This window comes from Tinamus guttatus, unplaced genomic scaffold (assembly GCF_059628265.1).
Source record: "Tinamus guttatus ecotype Peru unplaced genomic scaffold, ASM5962826v1 Tinamus_guttatus_pri_ptg000079l, whole genome shotgun sequence".
Classification (NCBI taxonomy): domain Eukaryota; kingdom Metazoa; phylum Chordata; class Aves; order Tinamiformes; family Tinamidae; genus Tinamus; species Tinamus guttatus.
This window is the reverse complement of record NW_028288613.1, coordinates 1,866,730-1,892,684: the sequence shown is the minus strand read 5'-3', so window position 1 is coordinate 1,892,684 and position 25,955 is coordinate 1,866,730. Positions and strand designations below refer to the sequence as shown.

The following is a 25,955-nucleotide window of genomic DNA, read 5'->3' as shown; positions in this document are numbered from 1 at the left end:
TTTGTTTTGCATCTGGATTTCTGTTTGTTTATCCCAGCTTCAAACGTTGCCATCTGACATGCTCCCAGAGCCAGTAGTAATGCTGATTTAAGGCAGGAAGGGATTCAGTGCTTCTCTTGTATGGATAATTTTATGGAAGAATAACCAAAAGGGACAAAACGTGATGCAGATTTGAGTTTCCACCTCCTGTTAGGCCAACAGGACGTTGTTCTGAGCATCTTCAGGGTCTTACTCGGATCATCCAGTCCCTCTAAGATGTGTTCAGCACATTCAAATCAGTGTATATAAACACAAACATGAAATGCTCCCCAAAGGCAGTAGGCTCGAGTTGAGCCCCTGAACGTGATAGAGAACAAACTTGGGATCACCTTCTGCTCTTAAAGCCTTGCTCCCAATCTCATCGTTCTCATGGTGTTTGCTCTCAAAGTCAACAGAAACAGAGGCGATCTGTTTACGTAATATCAAAGCAGTTATAGTGAAAATTGGCAATCCTCAAGGGGAAAAGATCATGTTTCCTGAACACGCGTTAGACGACAGTGCAGCTCGCGGTATTGCACTTTTTTTTATTTGCACTTTCCTTATTATTTGCACTTTCCTTACTGATCTTAGGGCTAACATGAGGCTCTCCAAGGGCTAGTGCTGAAACGAAGATGAAGATGATATTCAAATTTTCTGCTGCTTGTGAGAGTCTTATTATGAAAGATCTGAATGTTTCAGAAATGAGAACATTGTTTTTACTTGTCTGGAAGTTGCTTTTCTGTAAGAGCACAGATTGATAAAATCCAGAGGGAAAGCATCATGCACGGATATTTGTCATCGAATTGGGAATAATATTTCAGGCTCTCCAGTTGATTTAAAAAAATGCATGTATACACACATGCACTACTTCATTAATATTTAATGCAATCTGTCATTTTAGAGCAGTAAACTTGAATTCTTTGGGTTGTGGAAGGAGGGAGTTAAGGAAGTAACTTCCTAGCTCTTACCAGGGACTTGGCCGTTTGTTGCTCTGCATCCCAACAGCAAATGAGTGTCCATCACAGCACACTCAGGAGCTTCATCCTTCCAGAGAGGAGCGGAGTTAAGGATGGCTCCTTCCACTGGAAGAATCCACGGTGCAAACAGAAATATTAAATCTGTGGAAATGACTCATATTCTACTTGAGTGTTACATAAAGATCTATAGGACCTGCAGCTGGTGCCTGAGACTGGGTTGACCAGTTGCCTCGTTCATCAAGCAGCTGGTCCATCTTTGGGGTCTTTGCGTGCAGCGAGGCATCATGCAAAGACATTTTTGAATGGAAAAACTTGCAAACAAAGCAGGAAAGACAGGCCAAGGCTGAAATAACTGAACTGACAGTGTTCCTCATTGCTCTGTTGCACAAGGGCTGTTGTAGTCGTATAAACGTCATCTTCCAGTCCACGGTTGTTAATTGGATTCTCCCTGTCCTCAGCTACTTACTCGTGCCCTGAGCTGTGACTTGCTGGATATGGGTGATGTTGATTATGGGCTGTAGTTAGACCAGGCAGGTAGCTGTGTTCCTCTGAAAATTGACCTGTGACAAATACTTCTTCTTGGAAGTATTTCCTATTTCCAGAAGGAAGAATCTCCTGCGTCCTGTCTGTGTTTCTCTGCTTGCGCTTGTTGGGATCGCAGTTTTTCTCCAACACGGAAGGTAAGCTCTAAAGCAGAGCCCTAGAAGATCGCAGCAAACGCACATCCCTTGTTAACTAGTATTTACATAAAACATGCTGACACCAGTTGAGGAGACTGCTTTTTGGGATGCTTTCTCAGCTGTTGGAATTTGCACATGAGATGGAAGATGTTTTGATTTTTTTTTTTTTTAAAAAAAAGGTCAGCTGAGTATTTTTCCTATTTATTCCCAAGTGTCAAAATCAAAGCCATGAGTCTCTAGGCATTTTGCCTGCTTGCCTTTTTTTTTTTTTTCCTAGTTGTTTCAATTCTTTTTTTTCCACAAGGTTAGGATTTAGCAGCTTCTCTTAATGGAAGAATTCAATAGATTTGCCAAATACATAAATGATTTTTAAAAGCCTTTTAGATAGAAATGAGCTAAACATTACTGGGTTTGGATTTTTTTTTTCTTAATATCTGTAAATTCATTCTTTATCTATGGGTATAAACTATGGTGAACTAGGGACACCCTGCAAGAGACCTGAGACTTATTTTACCTGCTGTATGACCCCTTATGGCAATCACTACAATTATACCCTCTGCTTCACTCAATGCATTTTTTTTTTTGACTTGTGAGATTGGTAAGATGCAGCTGGTTTCCTCGTAGCATTTTAGGCTGGAGCATGGAGCGTGGTTTTGGGCTGTATTTGAGCTGGTTGAGGAAGGGAGCTCCAGCCTGCTCTACCAGGCTGGTAATGGCTCCATGAAAGCACAAAGTGGGATCTTGCTCCTCTTTTCCCTGTAGTGGGAAAACCGCTCCCTGCCTCATTTCTTTGTTTTCGTCTGCTCCACGTGGATGCTTGTGCTTCTGGCCTCTCTGAAAGTAGAGCAAAGTCTTTTTTTAGAAACTAGAGCAGAATTTTCATAATAAACCTGATCTTGTACAGATTGAGAGCCTCCTTGGGGGTAGTGGGGGGGGACAGGGAGTGAGGGAAGAAAACTGGAGTTAGGGAGCATTATCAGGAATGCAATTTCAAGGATCCGTATCCTAAGAAGTCCCCATGGACTTGCTACTGTTTCTTGGATTAGGAGACCCTGCAATTTGCTTTTAATTAAAATTTCTATTTATTCTCTGCCTTCTTCTAAGGTCCCCAAGCAACTTATAAACTTGTGGTTTTATGTATAAAATGCAAAATCCATATTCATGGCATGCAGAGGTGTCACGTTAAAGCTAAGGTTGCATCTGAGTTTGCCCTTTTTATTTTATGTTACAGTATTTTTAGAATTTCAACTCCATTACAATGCAAATTTTTTTTTTTATCTCTGTTGTTGTCCGTGTTGGATCTAACAGACATCGCAGGTCGAAATGTAAACACTGACCTTTCATAAATATGTTATCTGAATCCCTTATTTAAATAGCCAGAGCTTTGTTTTTCCGATACTACTAAGTCGGAGGAAAAGTCATAAAAAAAAGAGCTTTATGCTTCATTCCTGGGTGTGCAGCGTGCTGCTTTCCTGCCTGTTGCTGCATCTGCAGGGTCGCCTGCCAGCAAAAGCAAAAACGCTGAATTTTCAGGGGCTCCTGAAAAACCTTCTTGTCTGCTGGTGCTTTTTGTTTTGATGAAAGTGTAAGGTGCCGTGTGGCCGAGATGTCGAGCAGATTTCTGTTCATGTGCATGAGTTTGGACAGCTCTAAGTTAACATTGTGACATTTGGTATGGAAAGTGCCCTTTGCTGGAGGCAGAAGTTCCGGTGCTTTTGGGCCGTGCACGCAGCTGTGAGATCTGCAGTTGTACACATGGGCTTTAATAGGCAGTAATTCACGATGGAAAAAGAATAGATAGAAAAATAGAACAGAAATAAAACAATAACTTAAAAGCTATTTAGACATCTTTATTTCGTGTTGAAACTGGGCCTTAGAAACATGATCCCACGCTGCAGAAGAAAACTTGGATTTTTTTCCCGTTGTTTACACAGAGCCAGAAATGTCACTGTTGGAGCTAGGGTAAGCAAAATGCCGGTTTTGACACTGCGCTGTTGTTGGGTGATGTTACACCAGGATTGTGAGCAGCATATTTCCCTATAATGCCGGTTTTGTTCCGGAGCTGAATGCGGCAGTGTTGGGCCGTGTGGAGGAGTTATTCATGAGGAGCCCGCACAACTTTCTCAGGGAAATAGAGGGCTGCGCTCAGCACTTTGAGCCTACGCAGGAGTCTCTTCTTTTGTTGTCTTTTTTTTCCCTTTTTCTGGTTAACTTTTCAAAAGTTGAACTCTTTACGGGCATATCTAATGTGCCGTAGTAGCACATTGGATTGAATTGTCCGCTTATTGCATGTGATGGTTGTGTAAGCTGGTGCTTTAAAGGCAGAATAGAGATTGATATGGAAACACTCAACACTGAGATGATATCTAGGGTTGCCAGCCTGGGGAATGAGGAGATATTGAAGCAGCAGGCAAGGGTTGCAAAGAAGACCCCAATAGTTGGCTTGGGACGTTTGTTGCCCCTTATATCTCCTGCTGTTCTGCAGGTGGGTTGCAATAAATACCTGCTTGGCGGTCATGCTCATGGGAAGTGTCTTCAAGGTTGGCCATGGTGCTGTGGAGGTGCGGGGTGTTGAGGCGATGGACTTCTACCCATGGCAGTTGCTACAGTTGGTTGTCTTATGGGCCATTTTATGCATTTGTGATGAAACGAATACCGTACCAGTTGTGTGTTTTAACTGGCTTAGCAAGCCACTGGCATGGCATGCAATACTCAGGCGCAGATGTTGCGTTGCCGTGGAAAGGCAATGCCAATTGATATTCTCTTGGATGTTGGGATGGAGGCTGCTTGTTTTGGCTCCAAGGAAACTGGGTTAAACGGGCATGGTTGGACCCCATCAACTATGCCCACGTGCAGTTGTGTCCAACCCCAAACGCTTGGCAAGGGCGCACTGCCGGGCACGTGTTCCGTGGTGCTACCACCATGTGGCACTAATTGGAATTGTGATCCTTGGGAAAACAGAAGTATATGGAATTAGTGGAAAGTCATATAGATGTGATTCTACTTTAGCTTGTTTTAATAAATAAGCATGAGGGCACTTGGTCTGCAGCACTTCACCTTTCTGCTTGGGGCTGTAGTTCTTGAGGGAGTTTATCCCAACCTGGCTCCGCAGTGAATGCTTAGAAGGTGGTTTCATCTCTTTTATGCATAAAAAATAAGTCCCTATGAATGACCACGGGGTAAAATCCTTTGCAGAATTACTCTTCTGGAATAAATTTAGTAATTTGGAAGTGCTCATGATTAGGCTGGGCAGGCCCCCGGAAAACCTAATCCAAGGCTCTGCACGAGCATCTGAAGCCTTCAGAGATTGCTGTGGCTCTTAGAGCATCCTCTATTCATTTTCTAGCCACGAAGAAGCAATTTACTGGAGAGTTTGTTTCTTTGCTTTTAAAGATGCGATAGCAAAGCTGGATGCTAATGTAAGCCTGCTTTGGGATTCTCTGAACATCTGAAACATCCGAACAAACATCCTTTGTACATCTAGAGCACTGACGGCACGCAAAGCCTGACCTTTGAACGCAGCCATCTCTTTTTTTTCTTTCCTGTTTACATTGGCCAAGACCGTTTAAAGTTACATATTGGGTCATGAAGAAAACTACCAAATACAAGTTAACATCTGCGAGACCTCTCAGAAGGTGCAGAGTGAAACTCGGCGTGTTCTGCATGCGTGAAGGATGGGGAGAGCCGGGAGGCCCTTGGGGAGGTTCAGGAGATGGGACCAGATGCCCCGAGGTCCTCTGTAGCTGGAGTTACTCGGTGATACCCAGTTTTGACGTCCACCTGAAAGCCTTGCTGGGAAGCTATACTTAATATTTAAATGGCTTGCTACTATTAATAAAAAAAATCCAAAAAAATTCCCCAGAAAAATCCTCTTAATGACTTATTAAATGGAGTTCACGTCTGCATACAACACTGTTCAATTACGTAGGCACTATTCCAAAACCCTGGAGATGGTGACTCTTTTATTGCCCGTTTGCTTGTTGTGTGCATTATTATTAATGATTAGGACTGCTCTAAGCAGATGTTCAGCATTTAAGTTCAGAGTTTGCTTTGGCAGAATAGCGTGGCTCAGCAGAGCTGCTCTGTGGGCATGTGTAGCTTTAGAAAACATCCTCTGCATATAGTTTTATTTCAATAAATACTATATTTATAGTTTATTATATTTTTTTTTGTAATGCATGCATGCTGTTGTGCTTTTAATTTAAGAAGAGCGACAGACACGGTATCTTTTTAAAATTTTTGCTTAACTTTGTTTTGCCGTGTTTGCGTGCCTCGATGTCGCTCCTCGAGCAAGGCTTTCGCCTTCCTGGCGAGCATCCCGCTCCCGGCGCGTTCCGTCCGTGCTCGACGTCCCTCCGAAGGCGCGTGGCCTTATCGCAGCCTCCCAGCTTTGAAAGTCACTTAGGGAGCAAATTGCCAGATAATTGCGTTGCTCGTAATTGCGTCTTAAATTGATCGGCTGTTGAGGAAAATGCTGAAAATGAGCTGCTCTTAATCATGATATCAAAATATTGGTTCTATTATGTTAATTGCCCTCCTGTGAATTTTTTTTTTTTTTTAGGAAGATCCTTAAGCTGACCTTTTTAAATTTTAATTTTCAGTTGGTGCGAGGCCGGTAATGAAAACCCGAGAGATCTCATGAAATGCGGGGAGCAGCGCAGGCGTTGAGGAGCGCTGGCGAAGCTCTTCGTTTCCTGTGAGCCCCAGCGGTGCAGTACGGGGCAGCTCCAGGGAAAACACGTGTTTGGAGCCCGAATCTGCTGTGTTTGGAGTCCGAATCTGCTGTCAGGCCAGAACTTGTGGTTTCCAGCAGAATAACCCTGCCGTGGTTGCTGAAAACCCCTGCTGCGTCTTGGTGAGTCAATGACATGAGTCAGAACCTTGGTGTTTTGTGTCATTGCTCAGTGTCTGGTTGCACCTTGCTCTGATCCCTGGAGTAGTTGTGTTAATGCTGCAGGAGGCCAAGAATTCCCCGGGTCTCTTGGACGAGCTGGGCTGGGGGTTTGGGCTCTTGGCACGCAGCGATCGTCGCTCCACGAGTAAATTATCCTTGTTGTGTTCACCAAGGGGTCGGCTCGATTCGAGCAAGCTCAGCATCAGCAGTGCTGGTGCCAGGGGCTTCCTTGCCAAAAAATCATCTTGTGCCTCTCGTTTCATCAGGTCTCAAGTTCTTAGGTGTTTGGAGCCTTCATTAAGCCTCATTTTGCCACATTGGGCTCCCCTTCTGCATTCCCCCCAGTTAGCAAATGCTCGTGGTGTTGCCTAAAGGGGGAAGGAAAAAAAAAAGGCGACTTTATTTTTGGCTTGTGGTCTTGTTCTGTGAAACGCCCTGTCCCACCAAGCAGGCCCAGGAGATCTTACCTTCCCCTTCCCTCCATCCTGCTAAAAATAAGCCCGAGTTACGTGGTTGTTGTAGGCACTGTGGCTTCTCAGACGGCTCCTTCCTTGCTTTGCGTGTCTCAGGCCTTGTATTCACGTTGCTGTCTTTGTCATCGCTGGGTGGCTCTGGCCTCTTTTAATGTGGAAAATAAAAACAGCTCAGGTTGAAACAGCCCTGGCTTGGAGGTGAAAACCTGGGGTGCTTCTCCCCAGGGTCCTGCAGTTTGGTTCATGCATCTTCAAACATGAATTTCCTCTTTCCTTCTCCAGTGCCATTTCCCTACATCTTGTTTGGAAAAAAACAATCGGAATTCTGCATGTGACTCCCTGCAAGGGGCTGATGATAGGAGACCTGACAGCACACAGGGGACTCTTAAATAACCCTTAATTGTCAAGGTTGGTTTTTTCATTCCTGGTTTTGTTTTTCCTGTGGCCGTTTTGAGACCTTTTTGCTTTGGCCGGCAGCCGGAATTTTCCCTTTTCCAGTCACAGGAGGAAAATATGAGCGGTGCGAGCGGCTGGGAGCGCTGGGATCGTTCCGGCGGCTCGCGGGATGAGGCGGCAGCACGCGGCAAAGCCGTCAGCGCCGGGCCCGGGCTCTATAAAAGAGCTCAGCGCTTTTCATTTCTGGCTAAAATACCCCAGAAATAGCACCCAGCCGCTCTGCAAACATGGATCCTGCAGGGCAGCACCGCTTGCTTCCCACCTCTATTGGGAAAAAGGTAACGGGAGAGTGGGAAGAAGCACCGGGCTGCTGTTATCTCACCTGGGAAACACAGGGAATTGGGGAGTTATTTAAAATACTCGAGGCTTTGGGAGTTGCTGGGGTTTGTAGGGGCTGGGAAGTGCTTGTGCAAGGTACAAGGTAAGTGTAAGAGAAAATGAGTATACCTGTCTTTATTAAAACAGCTAGTTTTGCAATGGGAAAAAACTTTCTAATCTTGCAAAACTGAGTGGCTCGAGGCCTGTGCTTTCCTATTTTTTTCTTTCTTTTCCTCTTCCCTGTCTCTTCCTGTATGCTGAAATGCAACTGCTACAGAGTTTGCATGAGAAAAAGCAAACCTTTTTTCTAGAAATCCTTGCAGAATTATGGATTTTTGCAAGATAGAACAACATGCACTCCAAACTTGCTCAGGCTAAGTATTTCCCAAGGGAATGCATCTGTATAACAATACTGCTATTATGCTATTAGTCTCCTATTACTATTAATCATGTGCAGTTGTTCTTGTGTTTGTTAGTGCCTATCTGCAATCTGGCATTTGCACTCCTAGGGAATGGTGTTGGAAGGAAGGAATTGCTAACCTGGTGTGTTCAGCGCTTGGGCACGTACGCAGTAATACCCAGCAGCGATGCTTTAAATGTGTCAAATAATAAAATGTCAGTTTATTTTCTGGAAAGCACGACAGTAAATGTATACGGCTGTTGACAAGGGGAAAGCGAGGATTATTGGGGCTGTTTGCAGACAGCAGACCCAGGTGGAGCCATTAAATGGCATCGCTGTCATGCCATAGGCAGCCAAATTCCCAGTGACTTCCAAAGCTACACGTGAGCACTGGGAAGAGCCCGGGACTGTTATTGCCTGCGAGGAGGAGAGGGGAACACGGGGCTGACTGTGTCGTGTAGGTCACGGGGAGAAGAAAATGCTCTTTTATCATTGCTGCTTCTGAACGAGCTTCCAAGATGCTGTTTGGCTGTGTTTTCATTTCAAAATTATTAAATGAGACTCATCAAGAAATCATCTGTCTTCATTGAACTGCAAGCTGGTTTTTTTGAGGCTTTTGACCTAGAAAACTTGTTCTTCTGCAGGAAACTGTCATTAAGCCGCTCTCAGGAGATGAGCGTGGTTGCCTCTTTTGTTGCTTTTAGGTGTCAGGCTGAAGTCCTGCTGTACCGTGGCCTGTGGATAGGACAGTGATGTTTGCCACTTTTAAATAACCTTATTTTTTTCTTTTCTTTTTTTTCTCCCATGTGAAAGGGCTCAAGATGGTTTGTTTGAGGTTGCCATAGCAGTTAATAAACTCTTCCTGCCTGTAATCAGAATGGAGCGGGACAAACGGCAGTCCCAGCGGAACCCGCCTGGGAATGACTATGGCAATAGCGGTGAGGTCCTGCCTCCCTGGTGAGCGGGCCTCAGCCAAGGGGAGCTCCAAGGTGGGCAGAAACTGGGGATCTCCTCCCCTGGAAATGGAATAACACACCCGGCAGTGAGAATAAGATGTAGGATCCTGTGTTGGGCGGGAAGCAGAGGTGGTTCCATGCAGGGCATTGGGAGGAGGATGCTGACACCGCGAGGATCTTGGTGACAGGAGGTGGCCATCCCGTGCAACGTGGTCCCCTCCCAAAGCCTCCTGTGCCATCCCCATGGAGCCTGTCTCGGCTGATGTGGCTTTTGTAGCGTTTCGGGAGCAACAGCGGGAAAGGAGGAGCTCCCGTCGCTGCTTTTTCTTCCCGGGCCATCTGTTAAGCCCCTTCTCGTTTGTGTTCAAACGTGCTTATTTTTAGCAGTGCAGGGCGCTGCTCCTCGGCAGATTCCTGCTGTTGACGCATCGCTGCGAGGAACCGCGCCGGAGAAGCAGCTCATTAGGAATATATAATTAGGTTAAAAACAATTAAATATTCTCCAAATGATTCTCGCAGTATAATACAACTTCTGATTGCTGCGGAAGGAGAAGGAACGACATGAGAAACCCAGATTGTTGAAGGCATTCTTTTTTTTTCCTGATTTGTGAGCTTATAAGGAGGTCGCATAATTCCTGCTGCCAAACCAGGGTGGGAGGAATTATTGTGGTTTTCCTGAAGGCAGCATAAACTTTCAATAGAAAGTGGGGGAATTGAGGGTGGAAATTAGTCTGTGGTTGTATTGCCCTTTGGAATTAGCAAGATGAATGCTTTTAAATTGTGGTTTTGTGTCTGCAATAGCAAAGATGCAGCCTGCATCTTTGCAGCCTCATGTTACCTAGTCTTCCTCAAAGGAGCTTGCAGCTCTCCTCTAATTTTCTGCTTGGAGAACATATGAACTTGCTCTGCTCCCAAGTGTGCAGCTTGTTTGGAGGGTGACAACTCTTGCTTTCCTCCCTGTGAAGCAAGGACGTATATCCAGGGGCTTGCACAAGGCTTTACTCTTGCTGAGCACCATCCCTGGTGGGACTTCATCTCCTCGTCCACCTGCACTTGGTGCTAAGGCAAGTTGTCCCCTCACCCGGGGCCTCTTAGTCCATGTGCTGGTCCTGGACGGAGCCGCACAGCAGCGTGTGGGTCACTGGGGGGGTTTCAGCACGTGCAATTTGGTGGGGAACCTGGTGGGAAAAGGAAAGGTTTGGCTGAAGTTTCCGCCCGGCCCGCGTGGGAAGGCCCGGCCCGCGCAGCAGCGATGCTGCAGCATCGCCATGGCAACCGCTGAAAACCGCTGTGAAAACGAGCGCTTTCGCACTTGCTCCCAGCCAAGAATTATTATTAGTGTCTGACCATAGAGCTGTCACATCTTCGTGTCAAAGTTTCTCTAAAAAAAAAAAAAAAAAAAAAAAAAAAGCCATCTTGCCGATGCCTTGGCAGTGCTGCTCGCAATCCCATTCCATAGGTCGAGTAGAATATAAATGGGAAGAAAGCAAAAAAACTGGCAAGAAATGCAGCATTCATTGCAGCTACTGCACGCAGAATTATAAACTAAAAAGTGCAAGATGGGACCCACATGCCCTTGAGCACGTGCATGTACAGGGCCCTTCACATCACAGGGTCTGCTTCTCAGTAAGCCTAGAATACTAGAAAGCACACTGAATTACATCAGCTATTTACATTTTTTAAAGTTTTGTTAAATATAAAAGGAAATTTGGTAATTGCAAGTGGTGTGCCCTTTGGAGTCGACGCTTATTTTGCATGGAATTACCATTTCGAGTCCTCTTTTGTTAGGAAACCGAGCTATTTAAGCAAATACCATATGATACTACATATGGTGTTTTAATGACACCAACTTCGCCTAGCTTCTGCTCAGCCCAACCTGATAAATGCTATTGGGAGAAACGTAAAGTTTATCTTACCATTTTTAATTAAAAATAGGGTTTGCTTGCCAAAAAAAAAAAAAGAAGAAGAAGAAAAAATCTCCTTTTTAGTTAGTGACAGTTTCTTAAAAAAAAAAATGCTTCAAGTGAAGAGTAGTGATCTCTTTATGTTATTTCTGGTTGCTGAATTTTAACTATTGATCTGTGTTGATGGAAGAGGAGATGAGAGGCTACAATTGCTCCATACCTGCTTTGGAGACCCGGTTTGGTGCCTTACTCCTGTGATATTTGGAAGTGTGAGCTGTTTTGGTAAACTTGGTTGCTGGGAGCCATTAATTTATCTATGGACAAGCAACTTTTGCCATAGGAACGAGGAGCTTGCTGGATTATTTTTAGCCCTTTGCATAATTGGGAAGTACCTCTTCCACTGAGGTACTGGAAAACAGTCCTGGGGGTTTCCTGGGAATTTACAAAGATAATAAATTGTGTTTAGTCAGAAAGACAAAATAGCTTCTTTCCATACCTTTAATCCTGTCATGAGCTTCTTTCCAAGAGATGGATTGCACTTCATCGCATCTCGCTTTCCTAAGCTGGAGCCTGCAAAGCAGGAGCGACCTCTCCTACCCCCTTCCTCCCATTTTTAACGTTTGGAGGTTGTGATGGGTTTCCTCTGTTTGTTTATACGTGGAAAAAGTGGATGTTGAATAGATGAGCTCCCTATGCCACTTCCTTCCTGAGAAAGTGGAGGTGTTTGTTTTGTTTTGTTTTTCCTGAATGTATAGATAAGCCTTAATGATCAAAATGATGCATAGACACAATCCATCCTATTATTTCTAAATATCATCACGACTGTGTTAGTCAAACCATGATTTACCACATCTGAGAACTCCTGATTTTATATTTCTAAATATTTTTAGTTGTCAGTGTTTAAGCGACTATTACCTTGCAATAAAGGCAATTTGATCGCTGGTTTTAATAAGTGAGGTGTGATTTTTGGGTCTCGTGTTCTGTCACAGAGGTTCAGCCTTTGCTCTTGCACAAGTAATACCCAAACAAATCAAACTGCTGCTTTATTTTATGAGAACTCCGTGTGATTTGACCCTGTGCAGAGTCCCTGTAATGACAGTGCAATTTCAAGGGCTTCATTGCATCTATATGTAGAATTTCATTAAATATATCTTGTCTGTTGGCTAGGAAAGCAGTGATAGAAATGCACTATAATCCTCCAATTGCCGAGAATGGGATAGAAAAGTATCTAACTATTTTCATTGCTGCAAGCATGCAGGTGTTACACCGCATTTCACAACATGGTAATATTTCCATAAGCCCTTGCACATGTTAGATACAGGCATGTCCAAATTTTGGATGCATCAAAGTGTCATGTGGCAGCAGATGCATTCAAAAATTCTGCAGTTTTGCTATGCTTTGAATTAAACTGCAATTAGAGTGATAGAGATAAGTAATTTAAATGTAGGCGCACTTGAAATAGTTTTTCTCTGACAGATTCTGCCTCTGGGCAGACGAGATTGCATCCCGGGCTGCAGTTCTGCGGGAAGAGCCGGGGTTTCCTGCAGCAGCTCCTGCTGCTCCGGCCGCGGGCGCCTCCATTAGCTCCGTGGGTCTTTAGCGGCACGGAAACGGGCTCCGTTGTCCTCATTTCGATGATGTTCCTCTGCCTTTTCCCTGCTCGCTGCTGTGCCTCCCTCTTCCCGAGCAAAAACTTACTCGCTTTCCCACAAACCGTGTCTTCCGCGGTGATTAAACGGAATTGAAGATTACAGGTGTATAAAGAAAAACAGAAATCCACGAAAAGAAGCACGTGCCTTAGGAAAGTGTTCCTTGGCAGCTATCTATCCGTAAGCACTTTGTTTTTCAGCTGGTTTTTGCTCGAGTGAAGCAATGGAGCAGAATTCCATCCCTCCCACCCAGGTGTGCGTTTTGGCAATGATCCTTAAATACGCTGCTCTCTCAGTGATCCCGATGCCGTTAACGAGGGATACTGCAATTCCACACGGATGTGCTCTGGGTCTGGCAGTACTTTGAGGTCTGTTGTGTTTCTTGGGGGCCAACTTTGTGTGTTCTGAATATTTCTCCTTTCCGTCAGAGGACACATCTTAGAAAAAGTCAGAAGAGGAGTCTGAGCAAAGCTTAGCTGAAATGGCCTAAATGGAAGAGTTGTTATTTCATGCTGCAGTTGTGATAAAAAAAGAAGAGGTCTCAGCCCCACGCATGGACCTCTAGGAGATGGATCCGTAGTGGGTCACTGCGCGTGTTCCTCTTCCCTCTTCTGAGCCAACAGGGCATCAATATCCAGGAAGGAAAATAAAGTTCAGGCGTAAAGCTCTCCGATCAGAGGAAGCCAGCTGGCATCTTCCAACCTTCCTGCTTATCTGTGGTGGAACTGTGGCTTTTCCCCCCCTCTGGAATGCAAACAAACAAGCTGAAAGGAAGGAGCCTCTGAGGGCAGAGTAGGGACGGGTTGATGAGGAAGATGAGGGTGGACGGAGCGGAGGGAACAAGTGCTGCCGTCTCTGAATTAGGTCTCTTAAAGTCCTTAGGATTTGCAATATTCATAACGAAAGCTCCTCAGGAAAGCACCGTTCCAAGAAATTCTCTGCTTAATAGTGCTCCATGTAATCCTCTTCTGTAGAAATAATTTGTAGTGGAGCATTAAGAAAACCCAGTTGTTCCCTGCCAGCCTTCTCCAGGGGGGTTGAGTGACTTTAAATACACTCATGCCTTAAGAATTTATGGGCTGCGTGAGGAAACGTGTACGCAGGAATGTATTTAGGGAAACTTCCATGCGTAGACGCTTCATCCTAGAATCCCCTCTTTTGGGAGGCTGAAGTTGCTTCCTCTGCACTTCCAGCTGAATGCTGCTGCATGGGATTGAAGACTGAGCAACCCCACTATATATTTAAATCTAAATATATAGTTTTAAACATTTAAATCTGTTTTTGCCTCTCTGTTGTAATCAGCTTTCCACAGTGACCCTTTGCATGGCCCGTGTTACAAGCTGGGCTTCAACTCTACCTTGTGTTTTAGCATTTTGCACCCTAACTCCTTGAGCTGCATTATTGCAGGAGGGGCTGGTATTTAAAATCTGGCCATGGGTGCATGCAAATATTTCTTGTGCTTTGCTTATTTGGAATAAATCAAATTTGGAGTTTTCGGTGGTATTTAGAAGCTGGAAGCAGCCTGCAGGCCTGGGTGGCGGGTTGCTTCTGCAGTTAGGCTGGAAGGGAAAAGTGGGGCAAGATCCATGGTATTTGCAAGCTGCAGGGCTGCTGTTGCACAGTGAAAACCTTAAAAATGCCCCAAACCAACTCTTAGATGTCTGAATACTCCAGTAGCATTTGCACATCTTTATGGATGCGTAATATAGTGGGCCGAAATAGAAACATTAACTAAATAGTCAAAAGTAAGAAAGAGCCTAGAAATCACTATTTTGGAAGGTCTACAATAGATGAAGCATGTTCCCTGGGGACCTAAATTTTGAAGATTTTGCTATTGTCATTTTGCATATTTAGGAAAAGATAGCCTGCTTTTTCTCTAAAGCCATATAACATCCCTAAAGCCATAGAAAGTCTCTAGCTCCTAATTGGATTTCATAAACCTAAAATTTGTGGCATAAAACCTGTTATTTCAAGCAGCAGTGCATAGCCGTGGTTGGTACTGTGTTTCCTTGAGCTTTTCAGGAGAAATTTTGCTACAGAAGTTGTGGTATTATTAGTTCCTCATAAATATCTCAGATGACCAGAAAACCTATTTCTAGATTAAAGGACGCTCCTTATATTTATATGGCATTTGAGAGGGCAAAATCTGATGTAAATATTTTTAAAAAAACCCATGAGAACAAAATAAATAGCATGTTCTTGCTTGCTGGATCTACCGACATGTTTTCTCAAGAAATCCAGGAGCTCTCCCAGAGAGAGATGTATTTTGGATAAGTGGCACACTTTGGAGAAGGCGGGGAAGCCAGTGACCTAAATACATGTTTACCTGATAACTATTCTATTAAAGGGTGGGGAGGTTTTAAATAAAAGTGATCTCGTTCTTAACCCTTGAAGCTGGGAGAGGATTGGAAACTTAAAGGCTGCAGAGCCTGTCCAAGCTGCACGGTCAGTGCTCCGTCCTCGTGGCATCGTAACCTGCAACCCATCCTTGCTTTGGGTGTTGGTATCTTTGTAATGTGTGTTTAGCATGAAGGAACAGGACAAATTTAAAGTGCACTTGGCTAGATTTAGTACTATAGCAAGTTTGCATTAGTTTTTTTGAGTGACTGTTTCAGAAGAGATCCTTCTGTGGCTGTGGAAGCTGAAGTTTTCTCAAGGCTTTCCTATCTGGGAGTGCTGGTAGAGAAATGCACCTTCTTCTCGAGGTGCTCTTGGTAACTCTGATATGCTCTGAAGTGGTATTTTGTTTTCTGATCTCTCTCTGATATTTTTTCTGGGTCTTTCTTGCAGGCCTGACCAGGGACTCGCTTCCTTATGTGGCTGATTCCAATAAGGACCAGCTCTTAGCTGATTTTCTGCCATCACTGAAGGAAAGGTGGTGGGTCCTGTGCCAGACTGCAGGGTGCTGCTCTCAAAGCATTTGCAGATGTGAAAACCGAGTTAAGTGGTAATTTCAGGAAGTGATACTGCCAGGGAAGAGTTTTTCAGCCACCAAGGAAGAAGTGAGACTTCCTGGAGCAGAACAGCTTTTGTGTTGCCTTTAGGATGGGCTGCGCAGAAGGGAGCGTGGATTTGCTTAATGCGCATGGAGCAGGGCTGGAATTTGAACAGAACGACCTGGCAGGGGGGCCAAGAAACCATCAAAGACCTTAACCAAGTCCTCCTAGTCTGGTATAGTAGTAAATTATGAACTCGAGGGGTCATAACCCGAATTTTTGTAGTTGCAGTGGCTACACTGTGTGCAGCATCTCCATTCAGCACCTCTAGAATAAGCCAGGCAGTCTGTGCATCATGTGCTTACGGTGATCAGGAGGGTGTTGACTGATCCAAGAGGACCCAGCGTGAAATGAGGCAAATTAAGTCCAGGTGGAAATTATTACTGATTGAAAATGGAATCTGAAATTAATTCAGAAGAGGTCAAAAAAAGAGAAAAATTCAGTAATGCTCCAGTAGGGGAATCTACGTTTTCTTTTGGAAGGAAAAATTAAAATCCATATAAAGGCTGTGGACAGAAGAGATATCTGTGTGGTTCTTGATGTATAAAGGCTTCAGTCCTAAGCTTTTTGTGTGAAAATGTACAGCTTACAGGCAGATTAATTATAGAAGTCAAATGGGCTTTTGTGAGCATGGGTTTCCTCTCAGTGTTACCAATTACAGTTGTAAGTAAGTAATTTTTCGAGTTAGCAAAGCTCCAGATACCTGCTCCTCATGCTGAAGATGCTCCATGTGCAGCAGCTTCTCAAGGGTGGAGATGGCGTTGCAGAGGGATTCGTTGTAAAAATACAGTGTTGAAAGATTATTAAAAGACCCTAAGTTTACATCTTTTAGCCAGCTAGTTCTTGCTGTGGGTCCTGCGTGCATATGTATTTTTGTAGTAGCACAAGATCATTGGTCTGTGCAATATTTTCTGAACATGTTAATTACACTTTAAATATACTCCGAGCATTAGTGTGTGTTGCACTTCTGGAGGACGTTTCCTTGCTGTGGTGCTGCATTCCTGCTCGTGGTCCCTAGCAGAACAGATAAAATGCCATCACAGGGGTGACTGGGGAGGTGAAGCTGCTTTTCCCGCAGTTTGCTCTTTTCCTGGCAGAGCCTCTTCTCCGTCGCGGGCACGTGGACACGCTGGTCACACGCTGTGACACGCTCGTCCTTGGTGGGTCTTGCACGGGGACATCAGGGGACATCGTTCTGGTGGTGCCCCCTTTACCAAGGGACTCCCCAGGGGGCTCCTTGGATTTGCACGAAGACCTGCATGCTTGTCCCACCTCTGTCCATGAAAAGTGCAAAAGGATGATGATTTTAAACAATAAAAAAGGTGACCCCACAGCCCTGTAGCAGCTTGTGGACAACGTTGCAGCAGATCTTGCGTAGTGGAGGGAGAAGTAGCGTGCTCAGCGGCAAATGAAGAAGAAAACCCAGCTAGGAACGCTCTGGTTTGGTGTGCAGTGTTTCCTGTATGAGGTCAGCAGGCCGCGCGGTGGCCGGGGCCGCGCGGAAGCCGCTTGCTTCAGCGCCGGGGACGGCGGTGACGGAGATGCAGGCGCGGAGGGAGCCCGGCCACGCGGTAGGTGACACCTCCCGGGGCAGGGACCCCCTTACCGGGGGTGCCGGATGCAGCTGACACTTCCCTGCGTTCCCAAAGGCTTTTCCCGGCACCGGGAGCGGGCTCTGCGCTCCCTGCTCGGCGCTGCGTTGGGACACCCTCGTGTTGCTCCCCAGTCTGCAGCTTCTTGCCTTGAGCCTAACTCCGTGCAACCCACGGTGTTAGCAGAAGTGCATCCCACTTGTGACAAGCTTCATCTTTCCATTTTTTTTATTATTTTTTGCTTAATGTAGAGATTTCTGCAAGCTCGAGTGCTCTGTTGGGCAGCTTTTGCTAAGGAACGTCTGCATCCTTCGGTGATGGTGAGTGTGGTGAGAACCATATAAGCTGTGCAGTGTGTTTCCGAGCTTTAAGTGCAGTTACTTCCCTACCAGCACCTGCTCTTCCTCTGAGCCGTTTCCCAGTCCCATTGCACAGTGGTCTTGCCTGCAGATCCAAGAGCAGGTCTATTTTAAAGCTAACAGGGCTAAATGTTCATAAAACATTTTTATTTTCAGTGCACCAGGGGTCCGATTACTCTCTATAGAGAGATAAGGTAAGTGATTTAAGCCCGGTTTGAACCCAGTCCCTGGACAAGCTCAGGCATCACCATGCAAAGAAGCATCGTCTTGTCCTGTTGCAGATCGCGCTAGGAAATAACCATAGGGAATGTACTGCAGAACTGAGCGTTTGTGCCATGTTCCTTCACCCCTTGCTGGGAGGAAATCAGCAGTTTTCCAGGTGGATTTATCCGGTATGGCCTCTAGCTGGCAGAGTTCTTTGCAGTTGGAGCAAGAGCTTCTTGCCCAAGCGTGAGTTGGACGCTGGGCTGGACGGAACCCAGCAGCGTTGGGGCTCAGTTTGTGCATTTTGAGCAAAAGGCGCCTGTAAAAGCAGAGTTTCAAGAGCAGAGGGACTGCACCTGTGTCAGCTGCTTCCTGAGGGCTGCTTCAAACTCATCCTCGGAGCTCCTGTCCCTTTTCCCATGACATCTGAATAAAGGCAGTGAAAGCAAAGCTGCAGCCTGGCCCGGCTGGGGGAACGGAGGCAGTTCCTTCTCCCATGAAGAAGGCATCGCGTGTCTCAGCATCGAGCCCTACAGCAAGTACCCAACTTCTCCTTCCTCTTTTTTTCTGAGGTCCATTCTTTTTTTTTTTAAAAAAAGTGTGGGTTTTTTTTTGTTTTGTTTTGCTTTTGTTTTTTCCTCTTTAACAGGTTTGTTGCCAGTTTTCAGCACAGAGAACTTCAATAGTTTAAACACAAAATGAGAACACCTGATGGCTTCGTGGCGGTCCTGCCATGCTGATCTGCTTGGTTGCCTGTTGAGCAGAGAGTGGCTGTGCTGTTACATTTTAGTCCAGATCAATTCACTTACTATTTATTGTTATTCTTTAAGAGTATGTGGCCTCCGTGAGTAATTTTGCAGTGATATGCAGCTGTTTTAAGGGGAAAACTCAGAATTTAGGTTGAACTTTCCTGTAGGGAGTTCTTTTTTGGAGGGATGCCGAAAGGGAACAGCTCCCTGGAGAGAAGGTCTCCCTCCCGGGGCACTTGGCACAAGGCAGCGTTGCCAGGAAAATGGGGGGTTTTGCCTTTTGGGAGGATATTTTGGGGAAGATGGAAGCCGTTTTGGCTGTGTCTCATCCCCCTGTCTGCAGCAGCACGCATCAGCATTTCCCTCCTGGTGTTAGCTGGGTTGAGTGCCTTTTTTATGGTACTAATTTTTCTCCTTCAGGCTTGAGCAAGGATAAACCTCTCTTTCCCCAAGACGCCGTCGTCCTCTCGCGCGTCTTTCCCGGCAGCCCTCGTTGGTGGCAGGAAACTTCCCTGGTTTTGAGGGGAAAATGTGGCCTATTGGGCGGCCTAGGGTGGGTAGCGGATGAGAGCACGAGGTGCCTCCCGTGTCCCAAAGTCATCGCTCTTTGAGTTACTGCTGTTTCTATCATGCATTTGCTTTTTGTAACTTGGTTTATGTGCTGCCTTGGTGGCTGTAGCTAGAATCAAAGAGCCAGAGGGTTGGGGCATTGCTGCGGGATCGGCGAGCAGCCAGATTTTAAATATGGATTTTCCAGGACACTCTTATTGTGACGGGGCGCATTGGCCATGCAGCGGGTACTGCCCATTCTAATATTTTTCCAATATTTCTAATATTCACCAAGATCGGCGAGAAGGGAACATTTGAACAGCGATGAGTCTTCTTGCAGCTCCGGGATAACAGGGCCGCTGGGATGGGATAAAAGGCAACTGCTCGGGTTAACCAGTGGGTTTTATTGGAGTTTCACTCCGTTGCTCTCGGGTTCCTTCTCCGAATCGATTGCAAACCGTCTAATTTATGCATGAGCTCCATCTGAAAGGCAGCAGAAATTGATTTGCTGACAAGGCACGGGGAAAGGTGACCCTAATTTGTCACTTAATTTTCGATACAAGCCTCCTGGGAGAAGGTGCCGGCTAGAAAAAAGGCTGAAATTAAAATGCAAATCTTGGTGTTCGTTCGTAAGCTTCCTCATAAAAACCTCACAGAGCATAATGAATTTGTGGCAAATGTTTAGTACTATGTAATATATTAATGAGTCTTTAAAATTGGTCAATTTTGAACGTTTGTTCCTATAAAATTGTGCAAGAAATGCTTGGGAATGGGTTGTGGGAGTGAAACAGGCGCTGTGAGGAGTGCCCTGCAGAGACTGGTTTGTGCTTGGTGAGTCTCTCTTCCTTGTCTGTGCTAATGAACTTAGTCCTTTCGTGAACTCTCGGGGGAAACAGTAAATAATTCAATGTAGAGCCTTGCTGTACACATCTTTTTTTATTTTCTTTTTTTTGGTTAGCTAAAATTAGACCAACAAGGACAGAGGATGCATATTTATGTAGAGGGAGTCGCATCGGAATGTGAAGGAGGAAAGCAAGCCAGCCCGTGGATAGGCCTAGTAGTGGCTCGCGGGTCCTTTCACAAAAATTCAGTGTTTTTCCTCTGTGTTTTGCCCCCCACATGGCCCCAGTGCTGGGGATGTTGCAGGTGTTTCAATTCGGGTGGTAGCTCTGCGGGTGCCTTTGCATGGATAGGTGACAAGGAAAGCTGGCTATGGCTTTTCTTATAAACTTCCCCAGATAAAAAAAAATTATCTGACTAACTCGTGATAGTGCCAATGTGATGTGAAAAGTTCTGTTAACTGTTTCATAAACTTTGAGGTTAGCAGAAGTTGGAGAATGTCGCTGGTTTTCCGTAAGTCATTTCTCTAATTAGCATCGCTGTGGGTTTTCGTGTGGTGGAATGGTTTTATGCAGTGTTTTCTTACTGCAAAAACCATTACAGCAACTGAGCATGTTAGCTGGAAGGAAATGGTAAAAGTGGTCATTTTATATATTTTTATATATATATAAATGTGTGGTGTGTATATATACATGTCTATATACACGCATACATATATATAGACACATATATCCAGTGCAGCTGGGTGTGATGCTCGTGTTTCAGATCTCGTTGGCTGCTGGCAGGCCCTTGATGTTGGGCTCGGTCCATTTTGGGATGGAGATGAAGGAAGTGCTGGAGGTTTTAGAGGGCATTCAGCATAACCGCAATTCTAGGCAAAACACGGGAACAGTAATATAATAAAGATAAACATATAATAAACCTTAAGAGTATTGAAGGGGTGTGTAAGAACTGGCGTGTGTTTATCAAAGCCAAACCGCTGTAACTGGGCTTTTCTGCATGACGTGGATTGAGCAGAGCCTGGAGATGCTGTGGATTAATGTTGACTCTGGTTCTTGTGGTGCTTCTTCAGAATGCTTCATGTGAAGTGAAATGGGTGCTTGCAGGCAGTAATTACTTGGAAAAACACCTGTAAGAGTGTAGGTGCTTCACAAACCTGTATTTTGTTATGTGATATGTTTGTTAATGGCTTGGCTGGAGGAAAGAGTGGGACCTTCCCAGGACTGAAGGCCACCCAGGGGAATATTTTGGAGAGAGAAACCTGCCGTGCTGTGATGCTCAAGGCCTTACCCAGAGGACTGCAGCCCATTTGGGTGTGATGAGAAAAAGATTATTAATTATTTTTTTGCTTTTATTTTTAAAGCTCCTATTTTTTAAAGTGGACCAAATCATGCAACTTCTTTAGAACTTCTTGGGGTTTGGTTTGGTGCTTAAGGTCCATTATGAGAGTTTGTGCTAGTAAATACTCCTCATTTACTGTGAATAACTGCTATATACTCCATCTGATGCTGCCTTTACCATTACATGTAGCAAATACCATGCTTTGCATGATACGCTGTTCTGCACCTCTTAAGTGGGTTTCTCCCAGCTTTGTGGAAGAGCAGCAGTGCTGGAAAGGAATGCTGCTTTTTAAGGTGATTTTGTAAATACATAATCTGGATGAATAATTTCCTGGAAGGTGGCTTAGCACTGAAGTGTAACCAACCCCATGACATAATGGGGCAATAAAATCCCAACCAAGAAGGACGTCACATGCAAGTCAAGTTAAACTCTAACTAGGCAAGGTGTTCGTGTCCTTGTGATGGGTTAAGAGGTTGTTCTGTAGGGGTGGAGCGGGGAAGCCCAACGACATAATGAAAGAGAAAGTACCTGTGCTCAACCCGGCAATAAATCACAGCTAATTTAACAGAGGACATTAAGTGTGTAGCGGATGTGGGTGGCACCTGCGTTGGCCAAGCTCCTTAGGAGAGCTCGGTGGGATGTGCCCCGTGGTCACTGTGCCGTCACGTTGAACGGATGCGCTCCAGGTAGGCGACCGTACCGGGTGCTGTTGGAAAACTGAGGGCAACTTGGCTTTGGAAGGGCTCTTTGGGCAGAACTAGTGCGTTTGGGAGCTGGCAGGTGAAAGGTAGGAGCAGCAGAGCAAGGAGAGAAGACCTCTTCCCGTGCAGAAGAGGTTGCTGCAGGTAAGTGCTTGTGCTGGATGTGACCAAGCTGGGGAGTTCCAGAGTTTTGTGAATAGATTTCAGAGATGCCACTGATGTTTCTGGTTCTTCTGGGGTGGTGGAAGTCACGATGCTGCGGCTGTGAACAGCTCCCTTTGCAACAGGGAGCAAATGCAGCATCTGCCAACTTCGAAATGCCTTCACATCTCTTAAGTTTACAAAAACTTGGGATGTAACCGTAGCTACAAACTAAAGCTTTAGAAAGGCAACCTGTGTCTATGGCAGGCCGTGTGTTAGCGGAGCTCTGGTGGGTTGTTGCTCTGACCTGGCACGCCACGTAGTGACCGCGGTGCCACGCGGCGCGTATGGCTGTCACACCCGGGAATACCCCCAAAATAACACGATTCCTGCGCATTTTGGGGGAGCATCCTGTGCCGTGGGAGGAGTGGCAGGAACAAATGCAAATGCTGCATGGAGCCCTGCAAAGGCATCACATTCCCGCAGGACTTTGGAGCCAGTGCTTGTTAGGCTGTGTTGAGCCTTTAATGCCCTGCCTCCTTGGCAGGGGTTGAGCTAGCTATGCAATTTTCCAGTGATTTCTTCTTTTTGGTCACGCTGTGAAATTTGCTGTTAGGCTTGGGGAGTTATTTTCTTTAACAGTGCAGACTTAGCGTTGTGATTGGAATGGGAATTTCAAAGTGGATTTCAAAGCCTTTTAGGCGTAAGATCATGAAGAATAGCTAATAATCCTGTACTACAAAATAAAAAAAAAAGAAAATATTATCCTAAGGAGTTAAAGCTTAAGTACCTGAGCTAGCTACCCATGCCTAGCCCCCAGATAAGGACCTGAGGATATAAGGAGGCTGCAGTGCCCTGTATCCGCATGGAGTTATCAAAGCAGCTCCTACTTCTCCCAGGCAAGCTGGAACTTGCTTTGCAGTTTGAGGATGCCCTTAGGCCATGTGAAAGACGGGTAATGAGTGCGTATTTTATACCTGTCTCTTTTTCTTCCATTTTTTGTAAGCAAGAGACTTCTTTCAATGTACATGGCTCTGCTTCTTGCTTAGCAGGACCTTGCTGCCGGTCTCTGTATTTCTTGTATTTTTTTCCCCTGGAGATTGATTGCTTTTTTTGGGCTGCCTGATTCTTTGTTAGTGTGTGTTTTTTGGGGGGGGTTTGTTTGTTTGTTTTTAAAAGTAAAGCTTGCTAAGCCAGTGCAAAGTTTGCACTTCGGCATTTGCCTTGGTGTAATGGCAGGTCTCAAGACCTTGCTATGTGTTTTAGTCCTTTTTTTCTATCACCACAAAGTGCCTTCTCACGGCTCCAGGCAAGAGCAGGATCCCGGCGCTCGTGTAGCTGCTCTCGATGTGTCTGTCCTGATAAACGTGATGCATTGAGCATGCGGGCAAGTGCTGCCTTCTGGCGTCAGCACGCGCAGGTGCAAGGCTCTTGGCACCGCATTGGTGCCTGCTAACGTGAATTTCATGGGAACTTGGAGGCTCTTTCCCCTTGGCAGCGTTTGGGATAGCTGCCAGCAGCTGCAGTTGCTTTGGAAGGGGCTGGTGTGTTTGGGCAGCGGGGAGGTGGACGTCTGCAAAATGCACAGAGGAGAAAATAATTAATATAGAAACACACTTCTGAGCTTTTTTTTTCTTAAGATATTGTTTCTCTTTGCAAAATTGTGTGTTGTTTGGAGATAGCAGAGCCAAGTGTCTGGATTGCATGGGCCTCGTGCTGGCACGCAGGCTGCACAGCTGGAGCCTGCTGCGCTGCCCGGCCTCCGGAGACCCTTCCCGGTGGGTTATCCCATCTCCCAGTGAACATAAGGACTTTAGAATGGCCCTAAATGTTGATAAGTGGCAGGATTTTTTTATCCTGTGTGTTTTTATGGTGCTTTGCACTTTGGCAGTGGCAAGGGCACCTTCTGGGTGCAGGCTGCAGAGCAGCAGCCCCGCTTTGGGGCAGGTTTGCCAAGAGCATCTTCCAAACCAGGACTGAGCAGCGGCCGAGGTGGCAGCCACGAATAGGCAATAGGGACTGGATAAATATAAAGTTAATTAGTAACAACTTTTTCTTTTTTTCCCCTCCACATAAAGCTCAGTTTTTCCTGCTGTTAATTCAGAGCAAGCTCCTGGTTTCCAAGTTGCTCTCTAGTCCCCCATGCGGCAGCAGCTTCATTGCTCCTTCTGCTCTAAACCTCTGTTGTTTCCTGGTCTTGATAGATGGGAATGTCTCCGTACCTGCCAAGCTCCAGTGAGTTGCCGTGCAGCCTGGGGACCTGTGGCCAGGGCATATTCCCAGGAAGAGCATCTCCCGTCTATATGTCAGCCTGGGCGCTCATAGGTGTCTGTATCCGTAGAGCCAGAGGGAGCAGCAGAGCTCCCAAGTGGAGCTTCTTGCTCTCTCTGAGCAGAATCTGAACGTTCTCTCCTTGCTCAGGGATTTAAAACCTTTCTAACGCCTTTGCCATGTGCGTGGCCTGCATTTCTTTTTTGTCTCAGCATCAGAAATGAAAGTTAAGTGTGAAAACGGTGGGAGAGTACAAAGAAGGTTTTAAGACTTTCCTCATCTAAAACAAACACTTGCTTTTCCTTGTGATCTAGTTCTGAAAGAAGAAGGAAAACTGATATTTAAATTCATCGCACGCTTCTGTTTGCTCCTAGATCCAGGATGGAACACCCCTGCTCACTCTTGCTGCTTTGTGCTAGTTTTCTGCTCGTTCACGCTTTACCACCAAATGGAACTGAATTGCCAAAAGCAACAGCAACGACAAGTAAGTACACGGCTTAACTTGGGCGGCTGGTTTTGGCGAGGTCCTGGCAATCTTCTGCCCCTGGGGCACTGCACTGGCACATGCTCCTTCCTCTCCAAGGCCCCGCTATTTCCCAACATACTGCAGCCGTGGAGCAGGGGGCTACCTCAATGCCAGTGATGTTTCATTTATTTAAGTTATGAGATATGAAGACATCCTACTGTCATATTCTCTGTTTACATGTTACCTTTTACTTGTATGTTCTTCTTACCCTTCATAAACCCAACTTTGCCCCTTCAAAGTTGAGAAGCTGATGCTCCTTGGCCCTGTCTTTACTTAGAAGTTTTCTGCTTCAGTGCTGTTGCTGACAAGCCATCTCATAAGAGGTTTTTCTTTCTCTTTCTATATTTGCAATGATTCAGGCCTTGTTTTAAGCAAGGTCTAAGGCTCTAGGGAGCACTAGAGATCCATCTGTGGGCTGCACGCCTTAGACAAACCTCAGCGTGGCCTCAGCTTCGGAGAAGCGTAGGCTGGAGGAGCAGGGAGGCTCTAGCAACAACTGCAGCAGTGATGAACATCCTCGTGGTGTCCTGCTTAAGGCTTTCAGATCTGAAATTACTATTAAATGAATCCACTAAAGCACAGACCAGCGTTTGCCATTGCTCTGTGCCATGGTTCTTGTGAGGACCCAGAGCGTTGGGAGAGCTGGGACTGATGCTCCTCCGCATAGATGTGAGCACAGGGGCTGGGGAGAGAAGTGACTTCATGTTTGTGTCACTTCCTGGATTGCTTTTAATACAATGAGTAAAAAGGCAGTTTCTTCATAGGTGCTGTTTGCCTTCAAATTTAACTCCGAATTGTGCAGAATGTATGAATACAGGATAATACAGATTAAAGCAATCTTATCTGCCATGTTTTAATTGCATCTTATTTTTGGTGGTACCAGTTAGGTTTGCTTAGTGGGACTAAACCAATTTAAAAAAATCAAAGCTTTCTTTATTATTTAAATGCACATTAACATTTC

The 25,955-nt window shown here is 45.5% G+C and overlaps 1 protein-coding gene across 1 annotated transcript in view; it reads left to right on the top strand.

Moving 5' to 3' along the window:
• Nucleotides 1-25,955, top strand: part of PTPRE (protein tyrosine phosphatase receptor type E) — a 56,759-nt gene that overhangs the window by 7,251 nt on the left and 23,553 nt on the right. The window contains exon 2 of the mRNA XM_088520033.1: nucleotides 24,843-24,952. Coding sequence (XP_088376159.1) covers nucleotides 24,850-24,952 — 103 coding nt within the window. The 5' untranslated portion in view covers nucleotides 24,843-24,849. The remainder of the gene's footprint in view (nucleotides 1-24,842; nucleotides 24,953-25,955) is intronic.